This window comes from Manis javanica, chromosome 17 (assembly GCF_040802235.1).
Source record: "Manis javanica isolate MJ-LG chromosome 17, MJ_LKY, whole genome shotgun sequence".
In the NCBI taxonomy this organism is placed as follows: domain Eukaryota; kingdom Metazoa; phylum Chordata; class Mammalia; order Pholidota; family Manidae; genus Manis; species Manis javanica.
In genome coordinates, this window is record NC_133172.1 from 2,815,544 (window position 1) to 2,828,740 (window position 13,197).

General features: G+C 60.2%; 1 protein-coding gene across 4 annotated transcripts; it reads right to left on the reverse strand.

Moving 5' to 3' along the window:
• Positions 1-1,305: 1,305 nt before the first annotated feature.
• Positions 1,306-12,129, reverse strand: EPS8L1 (EPS8 signaling adaptor L1). 4 transcript variants are annotated; one of them, XR_012126627.1, is made up of 21 exons: positions 12,002-12,129; positions 11,679-11,763; positions 11,096-11,151; positions 9,884-9,924; positions 9,707-9,765; positions 8,950-9,111; positions 8,509-8,658; positions 7,878-7,960; positions 7,237-7,498; positions 6,893-7,019; positions 6,616-6,704; positions 6,458-6,532; positions 6,195-6,343; positions 5,207-5,348; positions 5,073-5,101; positions 3,094-3,220; positions 2,873-3,004; positions 2,563-2,662; positions 2,207-2,461; positions 1,757-1,889; positions 1,306-1,676 (listed from the first exon to the last, which is right to left on the reverse strand). XR_012126627.1 is itself a non-coding variant. In XM_037025774.2 (21 exons), the coding sequence occupies exons 3-21, from the start codon at positions 11,110-11,112 to the stop codon at positions 1,590-1,592; spliced, it is 2,139 nt and encodes a 712-aa protein (XP_036881669.1). In that variant the 5' UTR covers positions 11,113-11,151; positions 11,679-11,763; positions 12,002-12,126; the 3' UTR covers positions 1,306-1,589. The 4 variants fall into 4 exon arrangements, 3 of the variants coding, with proteins under 3 accessions (XP_036881669.1, XP_073081901.1, XP_073081900.1); XM_037025774.2 differs by having other exon boundaries at positions 2,207-2,381; positions 12,002-12,126; XM_073225800.1 differs by having other exon boundaries at positions 1,306-1,889.
• Between the last annotated feature and the right edge of the window lie 1,068 nt (positions 12,130-13,197).

Below are 13,197 nucleotides of genomic sequence, written 5' to 3' on the forward strand. Positions count from 1 at the left end.
GCCTTGAGATTAGTTTGGAGGAATAGCAGCGTGTGACAGAAACAGGGAGCCCAGTGAGGGGCTCCTGCCATTATCCCAGCAAGAGGTGATAGTGGCTTGGACCTGGGTCATAGTGCTAGAGATGGGAGAAACGGTCAGATTCTGCAAACACTGGAGGGTATGGCTGCCTGTTGGTTGGACTGTGATAGGAATGGGGCTCAGGCCTGGCTTGCTGGTGCTGGCCTGTTGTCTGGCTCCTGTACGCAGTCCAATTTGCAGCCTGTATGATGGCAGCTGTTGGGGGTTCGTTGAAAACTGGAACAAGAAGGTTTGGGGAATTGCTTGCATCTCTGGTTCCTCTGTTAGAAACTAGGGCTCAGGCACCTGGCAAGAGGTTGGTTGATTAGACATTTGGGGCCAAGAGTGTTCCAGGCAGTGGAAACAGCAAGCAGAGGCCTGGTGGCAGGAAGAGGGAAGCAGAATGCTGTGCTGGAGAAGCTGGTGAGCCTGGCCAACCACAGGCCCTTGGCTGCTGAGCTGGGGCTTGGATTTTACCTGATAGGCTGTGGAAATGTGTGAGCAGGGGACAGAGAGAGGTGGAAAGGAGTCTTAGAGAGCTGATGTGCCCTAGCTGCAGAAGGAAACCAAGACCTGAGGGTTGTAAAGTGGGTACTGAGAGTCAGAGCTCCTGCCTGCCCACGGTTGTGTCTGTTCCCATCTGATTGTGGAGTGTTGTGTGGTGGCTCAGGTAGAAGTGGATGCTGGGAGAGTAACCTGGGGTACGAGGCCAGGCTTCCCGGAACTCGCTATCTGAGCTAGGCCAGAAAGGCTGAGTACACAGGCAAAAAAGCGCTGCAAACTGCCCCCCATGATGCAGGCACCAAAGGGAGGAGAAACCAGCAAGTGCAAAAGCCCTGTGGTTGAAGGGGCTTGGGCTTGTTTGGAGAAGGGCAGGACCAGAATGTGTGGGCGCATTGAGGAGGTTGGGGAGGTGGGTAGGGATCAAACCACTCAGGGTCTTGAATGCCAGACTGTGGAGCTAAGAGGGCCATGGGGTGCCAGGGAGAATTCTGAGTAAATGATGGGCTGGTCTATTAGGTGTTCAGAAGATCACTCTGGAGCAAACTGGAGAACCAACTTGAAGCTCTAGGGGGTCAGGAGAAAGCCTGGGATGGGGTCCAGGGCAGGAAGAGGACTCAGAAAGAAACCAAAGACGGTGGGGATAGCTGGGTTCCTTTCCTCTCCTACAAGGCTGTACCTGGGGTAAGGGGCAGGTTTCCTGGCCCCCGGTTGCTGGGTAGAGAAGCGAGATCAGTAGACACCAGCTGCTAAAAGGAGGCTGTTTATGGACTTGGCAGCATATCACAAAGCCCAGGGTTCCTGAGTGCGCCCTCTCCCTGGGAACGCACAAGCGCTTTCCTTAAATTGTCTCCTCGCCCCGCTCCCCTCCCGCCCCTGGCTACGGGTGCTCGGTGGGGAGACTCCAGCAGGGACTAGGAAACCCAGGTCGACGATCCTTCCAGGGGGCTACTTGCATTGTGGGGGGCAGTCAGCAGAGTCTGTTCTCCCAAAGGGCTGCCTCAAACCTTTCAGCTGAGGGCCGGGAAGGATCAAATGATCTCTGTCTCCATCTCGCCTTCCACTTTCTTCTTCTGTTTCTCCATCACCGCCTCCAGTTCCGACACTTCCTCTTTGTCCTGGGGGGACGGTGGACATGACTGGCGTCCGAGCCCTTGGCCCCTCGCTATGCGGGCCGGGGACAAGCATCCCGGCTCACCTCCAGCAGCGCACGCTGCACGGCGACCTGACTGTAGACGCGCGTCCCCTGCTCAGGGCTCAACGCCCGCAGCTCCTCCTTCTGCAGCGAGAAGAGCTGCGCGCCGGTCAGCATGCCCAGCTCATCCACAGTCCTGAGCCAATGGGGACGCTGTCAGGTCTGCCGGCCAATCATGGCTCCAGCTCCCCACCCACCAATCACAACTCGCCATGGGGAAAGGCGAGGCTACAGGCTGCACACAACTGCCGGAGGGAGGCGGAACTTCTCTAAACACTCCAATCGGAGCTTGAGAAAACACGACAATCAGTCTGCCATTGTTGCAAGCAGCGGCACCCTAGCTTTGGGCCAGTCCCGTTTTCCCGCGGTCCGCCACGCCCCCCTCTGGCCCAATCAGAATGCTCCGTTTCTAGCGTTCCTAGGTCAGGCCTGGAGCCGGCCGCAGCCACTCACCCGGAGCTAAAGCCCTTGGCCTGCAGCCAGGCGCGGACCTCTGAGGCGGCCGAGCGCGGGCTGAGCTGCGGCTCCGGGGCGCGAGGTCCCGGGGCTGCGCGGCTGGGGCCCGAGCGGCCCTGGGCCAGGCGCGCCTGCATCTCCTCGTTGACACTGAGCATCTGGGAGAATTTCTCTGCAGGCGGGAAACCGAACTCAGGACGAAGGGTCCCGTGCCAGAGTGGGGGCTGCGGTTGGGGGAGCTCCAGCGTCCTCCTGATGGGTCAGGAGTCCATTTGCTCTTCCTGAGCCTCGGTTTCCCTGCCTGGAGAGTGAGGACACGGACGGCTCCCCGGAGAGGGTACCCCACCACTCACCTGTGTGGCTAGGGTCCAAGCTGGTAAGACTGCTGCAGCTGTCCCAGTGGGGCTGAGCCGAGGCAGGGGCCGGCGCGGGCCGGGGAGGGGCAGTGCTGTTCTAGAGGGGAAGGAGAGGGCCGCCTGCGTCGGAAAGGCCCCAGAGACCCAGCTCCTCTTCCTCCTCTTGGAGGTTTAATTTTGAATCGCCAGCCACCTCCTCTGCTAGTGTCCTTGCCCTTGACAACTGATCCCCATGCCTTCGATTCCCAGGACCCAGAATCTTGCCTCTAGAATTTCTTTCAAGACCCAGGAGTCCGCCCCGGCTCACCAGACTCTGGGCAGGGCTTTGGCTGCGGCTCCGCCGGGGCCCTGGGTGAGGTGTTAGGATATTAAAGGGTATGTATCCCTCCTGCCCAATCTGGTCCCGCACCTTCCACCATTTGCGCCTGTCATCCAGGACCTGGGGGAGGTAAGAAGGGAGGGTTCAGAGCCTGTGTCTGCGGCTGAGGCTACGTCCACTCCAGCCCCTCAGCCCCCGACCCCTCTGACCTCCAACACATCCTGCTGCTTGACCGATAGCTCGCTGCTGTTTCGAGCCTGAAAGTCATAATTACATAGGACCCACTTCCCCTCCGGCTCCGGCTGAGGCTCAGCCTCTGGCTCCTGGTCTTGGTGACTGAGGAGAAGGGGGTAGAGTTGAGGATAAGGAGGCAGCCAGTTCCACTGCTCTGGGTGACGGGGTGTTGGTGTGAGCTGGGGTTAGAGCCAAGCAGGGGTTCAGGCAGGGATCCAGATTAATACTGTTAATGGAGATTTGAAATTGGAATAACAGCTTGAATGTGTCTTCTTCCTTATGCACCTGACACATGACATGGGTACTGGCATTACCTCCATTTTATATATGAGAACGTTCAGGCTCAGAGAGCCTGTCCCAGATTACACGGCTATAGACAGCTGCTATTTAGGGAGCATCTACTACCTACTGAGCTCATGCACAATGCTAACCCATATTAATAATAAAAACACTTATATAGCACTTACTACATGTTCCAAAGTCAAAGTTACATATATTAGCTGATTTGATTCTGGAGACAACCCTTGAAAGAATCATAATTTGGCCCCCCAGTCCCTTCCTCCCCTGACTCCTGATTCTATTATCTCCATCTTACAGGGGAGGAAGCAGAGGAACAGTGATGTAAAGTGACAGGGTGATGAAAAGGTCACAGAGCAAGGAAGAGCCATGAGGGGCTGGGACCCAGGCAGGCTGGCCCCAGAGTCCCGCGTCACGCGGCTCCACCGTGCATGCAGCCGGATGTGAACCTGAGCTCCTAGCTGCTAGCCTGTACAGTCTCACAGACTTCTCACCCTTCCAGGAAGGGATTATTACTAGGCCCATTTTTTTCTGCAAAGAACTTGAGGCACAGACAAAGTGAGTTAAAATCTGGGTGTCAGACCCAAGAGTTAGAAGCAGGCAGGGGGGAGGGTGTCTGCGAGACCAGGCAGCTGGTGGGGAGGGGAGTGGGATTTTGGCTCCGACCTCCAGTAAGAGGGACCTCAGCCAGGATCAGGCCTACCTTTGAAGGGAGAGGGGGGGTCTTCAGGGCCGCGGCACCCCCTGCGTGGGGCCAGCAGCTCCCAGCATGCCGTCCCTGCTGAGACCCTCTACCCGGGCCCTCACCCAGACCCCCTTCTGCTCCTCCAGCCGTGCTGCTCTGTTTTTCTCTGTTCCCACGTGGCTTCCCTCCCACCGGCCCTCTGACTTGACCAGGGACCCTGGAGTCCTGCCTTTATAACCCTTTCATCCCCCAGGACACAAGAGTGCACACCTCCATTGCTTGTTGGAGCCGTGAACTTGGCTCCTCAGTTCTTTCCTCCCTCAGAGATCCAGGAGTCCATCTCAAGCCTTAATTTCCTCGACCTTTTAGCTCTTAAACGGTCCCAGTCTGATGCCCATAAGGGACTAAGACAATCGTTTTAGAGCCTTGGGAAAGCGAGGGTCCAGCCCGCAAGCCTTCACCTCTCTCAAGGGCCCAGAGATACTGCCACTTCCTATCCTTCCCAGAAACTTGCTTCTTGGCCCTTGAGGTCCCAAGCCTGCTTCTCTGGGCCCCCAAGGTCTCAAGCACCAGAGCCGAGCTCTTCTCAGAACCCCGATGTCCAATTCCCCAGCCTCTTCCTTCCAAGACACAGGATTCTGTCCTCTTAGAGACCCAGGCAGGGAGCGTCCCAGGCTCTGGGCAACCAAACTGCCTTATTCTAGCCCTTTGGGGACCTAGGGTCCAACCTCTCAATTACCCACTCCCAGCTCCCTCCTCCCTTAGACCCAGAAGACAGGCCCCGCTCCCTCCCTCCCTGGTCCTTCCCCCCTCTCCCAGCCCCCACCCCACCTCCTCACCACCTCACCCACCTGCGAAGAGCCGGAAGACAGAAGGGAAAAGACAGAAAAAAGGGGGGTGGATCAGCATTGGGAACTCCCAAGACACACCCCTCCTGGACCCCACCTGCTGCGCCCTGGGGCCGACACTCACCCATTGACAGCAACTTGGGGGGCGCTTTGCTGCAGGAGATGAGAGCAGCTGGTCAGGCGGGGCCAGACTTCCAGGCCCCGGCCCGCTGTGTCGCGACGGGGAGCTTGTTGCTCCCCTGGAAGCCTTAGCCTCACCTGCCGGCGCCGCCGCTCGTGCTGTAGCTGTTTCTCTACTGGGTCCTCCCAGGCACGGCCCTGCGGGTCAGTGGCCGGCGGCTCCCAGCCGCTGTAGAACTCGGGGCTGTATGGGGGTCCTTCCTCCGGGGGCAGCTCCAGCCTGAGGTCAGGGGTGGGCAGAGGGCTCAGGGATCCTAATCGGGCTCTCGACTTGGCCCTGTCATTAACTTCCCTTCCTCTAGGCATCTCTCTATCCCAGCGACTGCAACCTCACCCCATCCTGCCAATCCCTGTCCCGCCTCTAAGCTCCACCCACGACAACCACCTGCATTTGTAAATACACGGGTTCCACTCTATTGTTCCGCCCCAGCCTCGGAATCTCCCCCGAGTCCTAGCTTCGGTTCTAGCTGCACAACCCGCCGCTTACCCTGAGTTTCGCCTCTGGCTCTGCGCCTACCCCCTTGCAGCTCTCAGCCTGAGCGCTCGGGCTCCTCCCCCTTTCCAGCCGACAGGCCGAACCCTTGCTAAGCCCCGTCCAAGTCCCTTTGGTTCCAGCCCGAGCTTTGGTTCAGTTTTAGGCCCCTCCTTCACACTGACTTCTAGCCTTTCCTCCAATCGAATTCTGGCGTCTGTGCTACTTATTGGCTTCTGTGCTAGGTCCCATTGCCCTTCAAGTTTATTTGGCCACACCCTCTAGCTAAGTCCCGCAATTAACCTTCGCTCCCAGCCTCGCCCTCCAACCACCAAACCCCTGCCTTCCACCTGCTTCTCAAAGTTGCCCCGCCCCGTCCTTCTGTCCCGCACCTCAACCATGCCCCGCCCTCAAACCGCCCTCCAATCACCGTGCCTTGCCTTCGACCACATCGCGCAAAATGCCCCTCCCTGCCTCCCAGCCCTGCCCATTAATCTGCGCCCTGCCTCCGGCCCTGCTCCTCAGTCACCACGCCCCGCCTCCCAGCCCCTTCTGCCTGTTACCCCACGCCCTGCCTCCCTGCTCGCCCCTCACCCCGGGCGGGTCCACCAGTCCCCCAGCGTGGTCCAGAGCGTGTTTTCACGTGGGGTGACGTTGTCCCGCAGCAGCGCCACGGCTTCGGATGTCAGGTGCGGGCGCCGCACGCTGCTCGCGAACTGGGGGCCGCCTGACGTGTCCACAATCTGCCAGAGGAGCAGGAGTGGAGGCGCCATCAGACCCTCCCTCTACAAGTCGAACCTCGATTCCTCCTGCTGCAGGGGGACCCGGGATCGGGGCGTGGGGGGGGGGTGTCTCACCATCTGCAGAGGTCCGAACAGGAAGTGCAGCAGCTCTGGGGAGGAGGGGTTGGCGATGTTGCTGCGCAGCCGGGCCTGCGGACGGTGCTGGCATTAGTCTGGGCACGGGTCATGCTCGCGCCCCCTGCCCTGGTGCCCCTGCCTGGAAGCGTCCTCACCAGCAGGCTGAGGGCGTACTTGATTTTCTGAAGCACGTCGATGTACTCGTCCTCGGAGGGCGGCTTCGCCCGCAGCGTCAGGAGGCCCTCTGTGGGTGGGGGAGGCGGGCGCGGAGATGGAGCGGGGATAGGTCGGGCATGGTCAGAGAAGCAGGCCCCCAGTGGGATCGCGACGGGGAGTCAGGCCTGGTAGGGGGTCCGAGGGGAGGTGCTAGGGAGAGGGCGCGCATTGGGGAGTGGCCGTGGCTGCCCAGAACCCGCTCCCGTGCGCCCTTACCCCCGGCCGCCCGCCGCCGGTTCCTGCGGCCTCGCTCCCGGTGCTCCAGGACTCGGGCCGCCTCCGCAGACTTCTGCAGCCTCGATACGAAGCTCTCCACGTCGTCAAACACGTGGTTCAGGATGTCCTGGGGAGCAAAGAGTCCCGGACCCTCCCTCAGCACCCCAGATGAAGCCCTCAAGGCAAGAGCGCCAGGACACCCTTCCAGGCCAGGCCACGCCTCCGATGTGTGACCCCGCTTCCGCTCACACCTCAAGAAGCGCGACCACCCCCGAGAAACATCCCCGATGTAGGACCCCATAGCTGATCCCGCCCCCACGCCCTGGCCCCCCCTACTCGTTTACCACATCCCGCTCTGCCTGCAGACCAGCCAAGTCTGGGCCGCGGGGGCCCAGGTCCGGGGAGGCCGGGTCAGCTCCGGTAGAGCTGTGCGCCAGGCCGGGCCGCCGCGCCTCTTCCGCCTCGGGGATGGGCTCCACCTGGGGTCGCCCGCGGCCCGCGGCCGGCGCATAGGTGCTAATGACAGCGCGGACCGATGGGCGGCGCTGCAGAGGCGGAGTCTCGGCGGTCGGCGAGGGGCGGCGCAGCAGCTCCTCCTGCGTGGCCCTGCGGACCGATAAGGGACAACTTGGGTCTGGGAAGGATGAAATTCGAGGTTCAGAATTTCACACTATGGTTCAGAGGAGTCAGGCTCAGGGTGGAAGGAAGAAATCCAAGACATGGGGAGGGGAAGCACGTCTCTAGAGAGGAACCGAAGCCAGCGGGAGGAGAAATCCAGGACCAGAACCGGGAAAAGCAGTCTTGGAGAGGGAGCGCGCTTGTCTGGGAGGTACTGGCAAGATTGGAAACAGGCTATGCTTGACTCCATTCAAAACTCGTGTTCTAGGCTAGTGGCTTCAGCTATTTCTCGGATGGGGAGACTTGAGGCCCAGAGCCCCCCAGAATCCCCACCCATCCTCTCTTTTGCCCCGCTGCCCCCCCTTACCTGAGCGCCGCCGCCCTGCGCTCCCCGCGGCCGGAGCGGTAGTTGTGCAGGGCCCCCTGGATGTCCTCCCGGATCAGCTCCGCCTGCCAATCACGCCGTCAGGCCACGCCCCCGACCGCCCCGGTCACGCTCCCGATCGATTCCCTGGCACGGCTCCAGGCCACGTCTCGGGCCCGTTCACGTGGGCACTGTGCCCGCACACGGACACGCCGTGGACTCACATCCTCGCCCTAAACCGGCATCACCCTGGCCACGCCCCCAACCCCGGAGTTCCTGTTCCCGCGTTTCCTCGCCGCCCCTCCACCGCGCTCGCCCTAGTCCTAGTCTGGCTGCCCCGCAGACCCTTTCCCACGTTCTGTCCACACACTGCCAGGCCCTTCCACCTCCATTCCGCCTTCACTTTCTGACCCGACCCTGTCCAAACTGTCCTCAAACCCCACTCCCCTCCACAGTTGCTTTCCAGGCCCGCCCCCTCCGCTGGCCCCGACCCCGCCTCTTTCAAGGTCGCTCCCATTCCGGGGCCCCGCTCCCTTCCCGGCCCGGCTCCAGACTCCGCGCAGGTCCGGCCTGGCTCCAGGAACACGCGGTCCCAGCAGAGGCCTGGGCGTGGTCCCGACCCCGGCGCGCTCACCCCGAGGCGCAGGCCCTGGAAGAAGTGCACGTCAGGCTGCGTGCGCTCCGGCTCCTGGCACACGAGCAGCAGCAGCGAGCGGCTCCGGCCGGGCGGCATCACCGCGTCACAGCGCACGATGGCGCCCAGCGGGTACGACTCCAGCTCCTCCTGTGGGACGGACGGCGGGTAAACTGAGGCCCGAAGCCGACGATACTCCTAAATGGCTACAGCAGTGCCAGCAAGTACGGGTACTGCGCAGGGCCACCCCGCGAGGTTAGGGACTCATAAGGGCTCAGAATGACACCCCCATTTAACAGATGGGGCTATTAAGGCTCAAAACGGGGGTACAGTGCCTTCCCAAAGTTCCCAGAGGAAGGACAGCAGGAGTCAGGATTCGCACTCAGGTCCCACGTATCCTCATGCCTCAGCCAGCTCCTTGCATCCACGTGCCCCTCGCACCTTGGAGACCGGGTCGAGCAGCGTGACGTGGTTGGGAGACACGCGCAGCAGCATTTCCTGGGCCCAGACCCGGCCCTGGCTGTCCATGACGGCCAGCTTCCGCGAGGCATCCTCCACCGTGTGCACGCCATCCTCCTCACCCAGGCAGAATGTCACCAGGTGCTGGCACGCACCACGGAGAAATGAGTACCAGGATGACCGCAGGCGGGCTCAGAATCCCCTGGAGTCAGCCTTCCAGCCTGACACTAACCACATCTCCTCCGGAAAGCCCTCCAGGATCTCCTGCTCCACTTACTGACGCCTCCTCCCAGTGCCCTTTTTGCTCTTTCGTCAAAGTTACTAGCACCTGGGTCTGTCTTCCCAGTGAGACCGGAGGCACCTTGAAGGCAGGGAACTGTCTGCATCCTATCTAGTCCCTGCTAAGTGCCTCTGCCCCCATTAAAGCACCTGGCCTACTTTGTTGGCACCTCTGGACCTTGTCTGATCCCTACGCAGCCAGGATTGCATTTGAATTGTCCCTGTGGCCCGACTGCCCAGCACAAGAGCCGGTCTGGAGAAGTCGGTGGATGTAAGTGGACCTGGGTCCTTGCACTGAACACCTGCATCTGAGCCAAGGTGGAGGAAGGCCATTCTGCAGGTGAGCATACTGTCTCTGGGCTCCTTCTGCTTGCAGGCCAGTGGCTCTCAACAGTGCCATCTCCCTGGGGCTCACCTTTCCATCCCGACAGTCCCTTTAGCAATGCAGACCCCAACTCACATTGACAAGATACTGGGAAACGTCGGCCATCACCACAGTGGAGTAACGCTTCCTCTGCTCTGTGGGATGGCGGGGGAGGAGAATGGATCTAGGGGTCCAGGTCCCAGCCCTCCTCCCTCAGAGTGGGAGTCCTGTTCTTGTCACACACAGACCCAGTTTCCTTGTCCCCAAACTCACCATAGATAGATTTGGCACTCGGTTTGGGGGCAGCTTCTGGGCTACAGGAGGAAAAGAGGGATAAGAGGGGCTGTAGGAATTGGGGGCAGATCACGGGGTTTTTAATGCCAAACAAGGCAGCAGCACCACATTGTGAGGGCAGTGGAAGGCGTGGTGGGCAGGGCAGCGATAGACTTTAATATGACAGGTACGGTGGTGGTACTTTCGGGGTGAGGTGGGGAGTGTGGTCTTCACTGTCACACAGTCCTGGATTCGAATGCCCTATCAGCTACTTCCTTGCCATAAGACCCTGTGTAGGAGACTTACTCTATCCTGCGTCAGTTTCCCTTTTTGTAAGGTAGGGGTCAGTTACCCTATAGCCCTCATCTGGTAGGGTATTGGGCGAATTCAATGAGATAATGCAATGAGAAGTTTCACAGCCTCAACCACTGTTATTATCATTCTTGTGATGATGCGAAGTGTTTAGCACACAGTAGTTGCTCAATAAGCAGGAATTCTACACTAGCATTAGTATTTGCAGTAGAGGGATAGTTTTCTTCTTCCCCTCCCACCCCTGCAGGCCAGGCTCTGCCCAGCCAGGTCCTCTCTCTCCTCCTGACCCTGACCTCCTCATAAAGCTCACCTTCTCCAAGAAGAATTCTTGGGTCTTATTCAGTAATAACAAGAACTCTGAGCTCAGGAGGGGTCAGGGACGCAGGCTGAAAACTCGGTCCGACCTCTGCCGCTCGGCCTGCTCCTGCTGCCCCAGCTCCCAACAGTCTGACTACCTCCGCTGCAGACCCACTGCTGCAGCTGTTCCCATGCGTCTGTCTCCCTGCTCACTCCAGGACGCCCGAACCTCTGCTGTAAAGAGCCTTGATTTTTTTCACAAAGGGTCAATATTTAATAGTAAGATAACAAGAGCAATAGCGGTTCCCAAGAGTTGAGCACCTGTTGGTGGTCAGATTCTCTGCTAAATCTTATACGGACACTATCCCATCAGCTTTCAGATCTGTCACAGAGGCTCAGAGAGGTGGCAGCCCTCAGCCAGGCTGAGTGTTAGTGGCTTGATTTGCACCCAGGTCTGTCTGCTCTGGAGCCAGAGCTCTAACTATAGGCTGGGGAGAGAAGGAGGCAGCCCAGGTGTCTCTCTGAGTGTTCAGGCCTGGCTGCTGGACATGCCAAATGGCCCTGCAGGTGAGGGGGTGGGGCCTGGGGGGTGGGGGTGCTTACCCTGTGGTGGTGCTCATGGTGCAGAGAATGGGGAGCTCCTTCCACCTGGAGGTGCCCTGGGAGCCAGCAAAGAGGTGAGCGCCTGACCTGGCCTGAGGGACCTATGATACTGGCCCTGGACTCCTCCCTCAGACCCAGGAGTCCAGGCCCCCAGCCCCTCCTCCTCCCTCAGACCCAGGAGTCCAGCCCCCAGCCCTCCTCCCTCAGACCCAGGAGTCCAGCCCCCAGCCCCTCCTCCCTTGGGCCCAGGAGTCCAGCCCCCAGCCCCTCCCCCCTCAGACCCAGGAGTCCAGCCCCCAGCCTCCCCCCTCAGACCAGGAGTCCAGCCCCCAGCCTCCTCCCTCAGACAGAAGTCCAGGCCCCCAGCCTCCCCCCTCAGACAGAAGTCCAGCCTCCAGCCTCCTCCCTCAGACCCAGGAGTCCAGGCCCCAGCCCCCTCCTCGCTCAGACCCAGGAGTCCAGGCCCCTAGCCTCCTCCCTCAGACCAGGAGTCCAGCCCCCCAGCCCTCCTCCCTCAGACCTAAAACACTAGCCCACAAGACCCTCAGGAATCCATGCATTCCGATCTCTAATCTATGCGTACCCGATTTTCTTCCTCTACTCAGGGATCCTGTCTTCCAGCCTTATCTTCTCAGTGGCTCAGGAATCCTGGCTCAGAACTCCGGCCCCTAACAGCCAAAGGGTTTTGACCCCAAGTCCCCTCAGAACTGCCCAATCCGACCCCTCAGTCCATGACCCTGTCCTCTGCCTTTAGCTGTCAGATCTCCTAGCCGTTTACCTGGGCAGGACTCAGGAGTTTCGGGCCCCAGCCGTTCCTGTGTCTGGACCCAGGAGCGGGGCCCCTGCTGGTCCTCCCCAAGCCCAGCGTTCCCACCTGCGGCCCTCGTCACTAGGCCCCCTCCTCACCTGTCGTCAGGCTCCGTCCACATGCACCAGCAGGCCCACTCTCCAGCTCCCCTTCTTCCAGGGGGCGGCCCCTCCCTCCTGCCCCCTCCCAGGGCCGGCGCCGCCTCCGCATACCTGAGCACTCACCTGGCACAGCCCGGCTGGCGCGGCCCTGGGTGGGGCTGGCAGGAAGACCAGCCTGGGTGCTGGGCAGCCTCCTAGCCAGAACCACATAGGCTCCATCGTAACAACACAGGAGCAATAACAAAAACTGTAACTTGTTGTCACACTTGTTCACACATCAGAATCAAAAGCTCTGTCTCACACACCTGCTTCGAATTCTCCTACTGTCTCTGGGAGGACATCCACTTGTTCACTTGTTTGTGGTCCGAGTGAGGGGTAGGCAGTGGGGAAGGGTGGGGTTTGAACCTAGGGCTCCTTCTAGCTCCAGGGCCAGTGTCTGTCCCTGCCTCATGCACAGCTCCTGTGGCTCCTGCCCGGCCCCAGCCCTCCCCGTTTCTCCCCTTGGGAATTTCCCACAGTAAACCCTGCTGATGTGGGGAGACCCCACTCCATGCCAGCACAGCTCCAAGCGCATCACGAGCACCAGCAGGAAATGTCCTTCAGAGAGCTTCCACTGTGCCAGGGTCCTTGCCAACCAAGTTATACTCAGCGTTTCTCCCCCAAACCTGGTGAGTGAGTGTTGGGGGGTCTCCATTTCACGGTGAGGATTCTGCAGCCCATGAGGCTTAAGTGACTTGCCCAGGGTGGCACTTATCAGAGGTGGATGAAGATGTCAGATGCCAAAGCTCAGCCCTCAGCCAGCAGGAGGACGGGTGGACATGCCCACCCAGCCTTTCCCTTGCCAGAGAGCCTCACCTGGCTCCAGCCATCATCACCACCCACCCGGACCTCCAGCAGCTCCCCCCGAGTGCTCCCCGCTCCCCCCCACCTCTGTCCAGCCTCGGACAGGGACTCCGCAGAAGCCTGTCAGCTGTGTCTCTCCTCTGCTCAAGATTCTTCCATGGCTCCTGTTAGTCCAGATGAAAGCTGAGGTCTGCAAGGCCCTAAGGGACATCCCCTAACCTCCTCTCCTCTCTCTCTCCAGCCCTCTCCTTCTGCACACTGGGCTCCTTGCTGCTGCTTGAGTGTGCAGCCGCGTTCTGCCTCAGGACCTCTGCACTTGCTGTTCCCTCTGCATGGAATGCTCTTCCCAC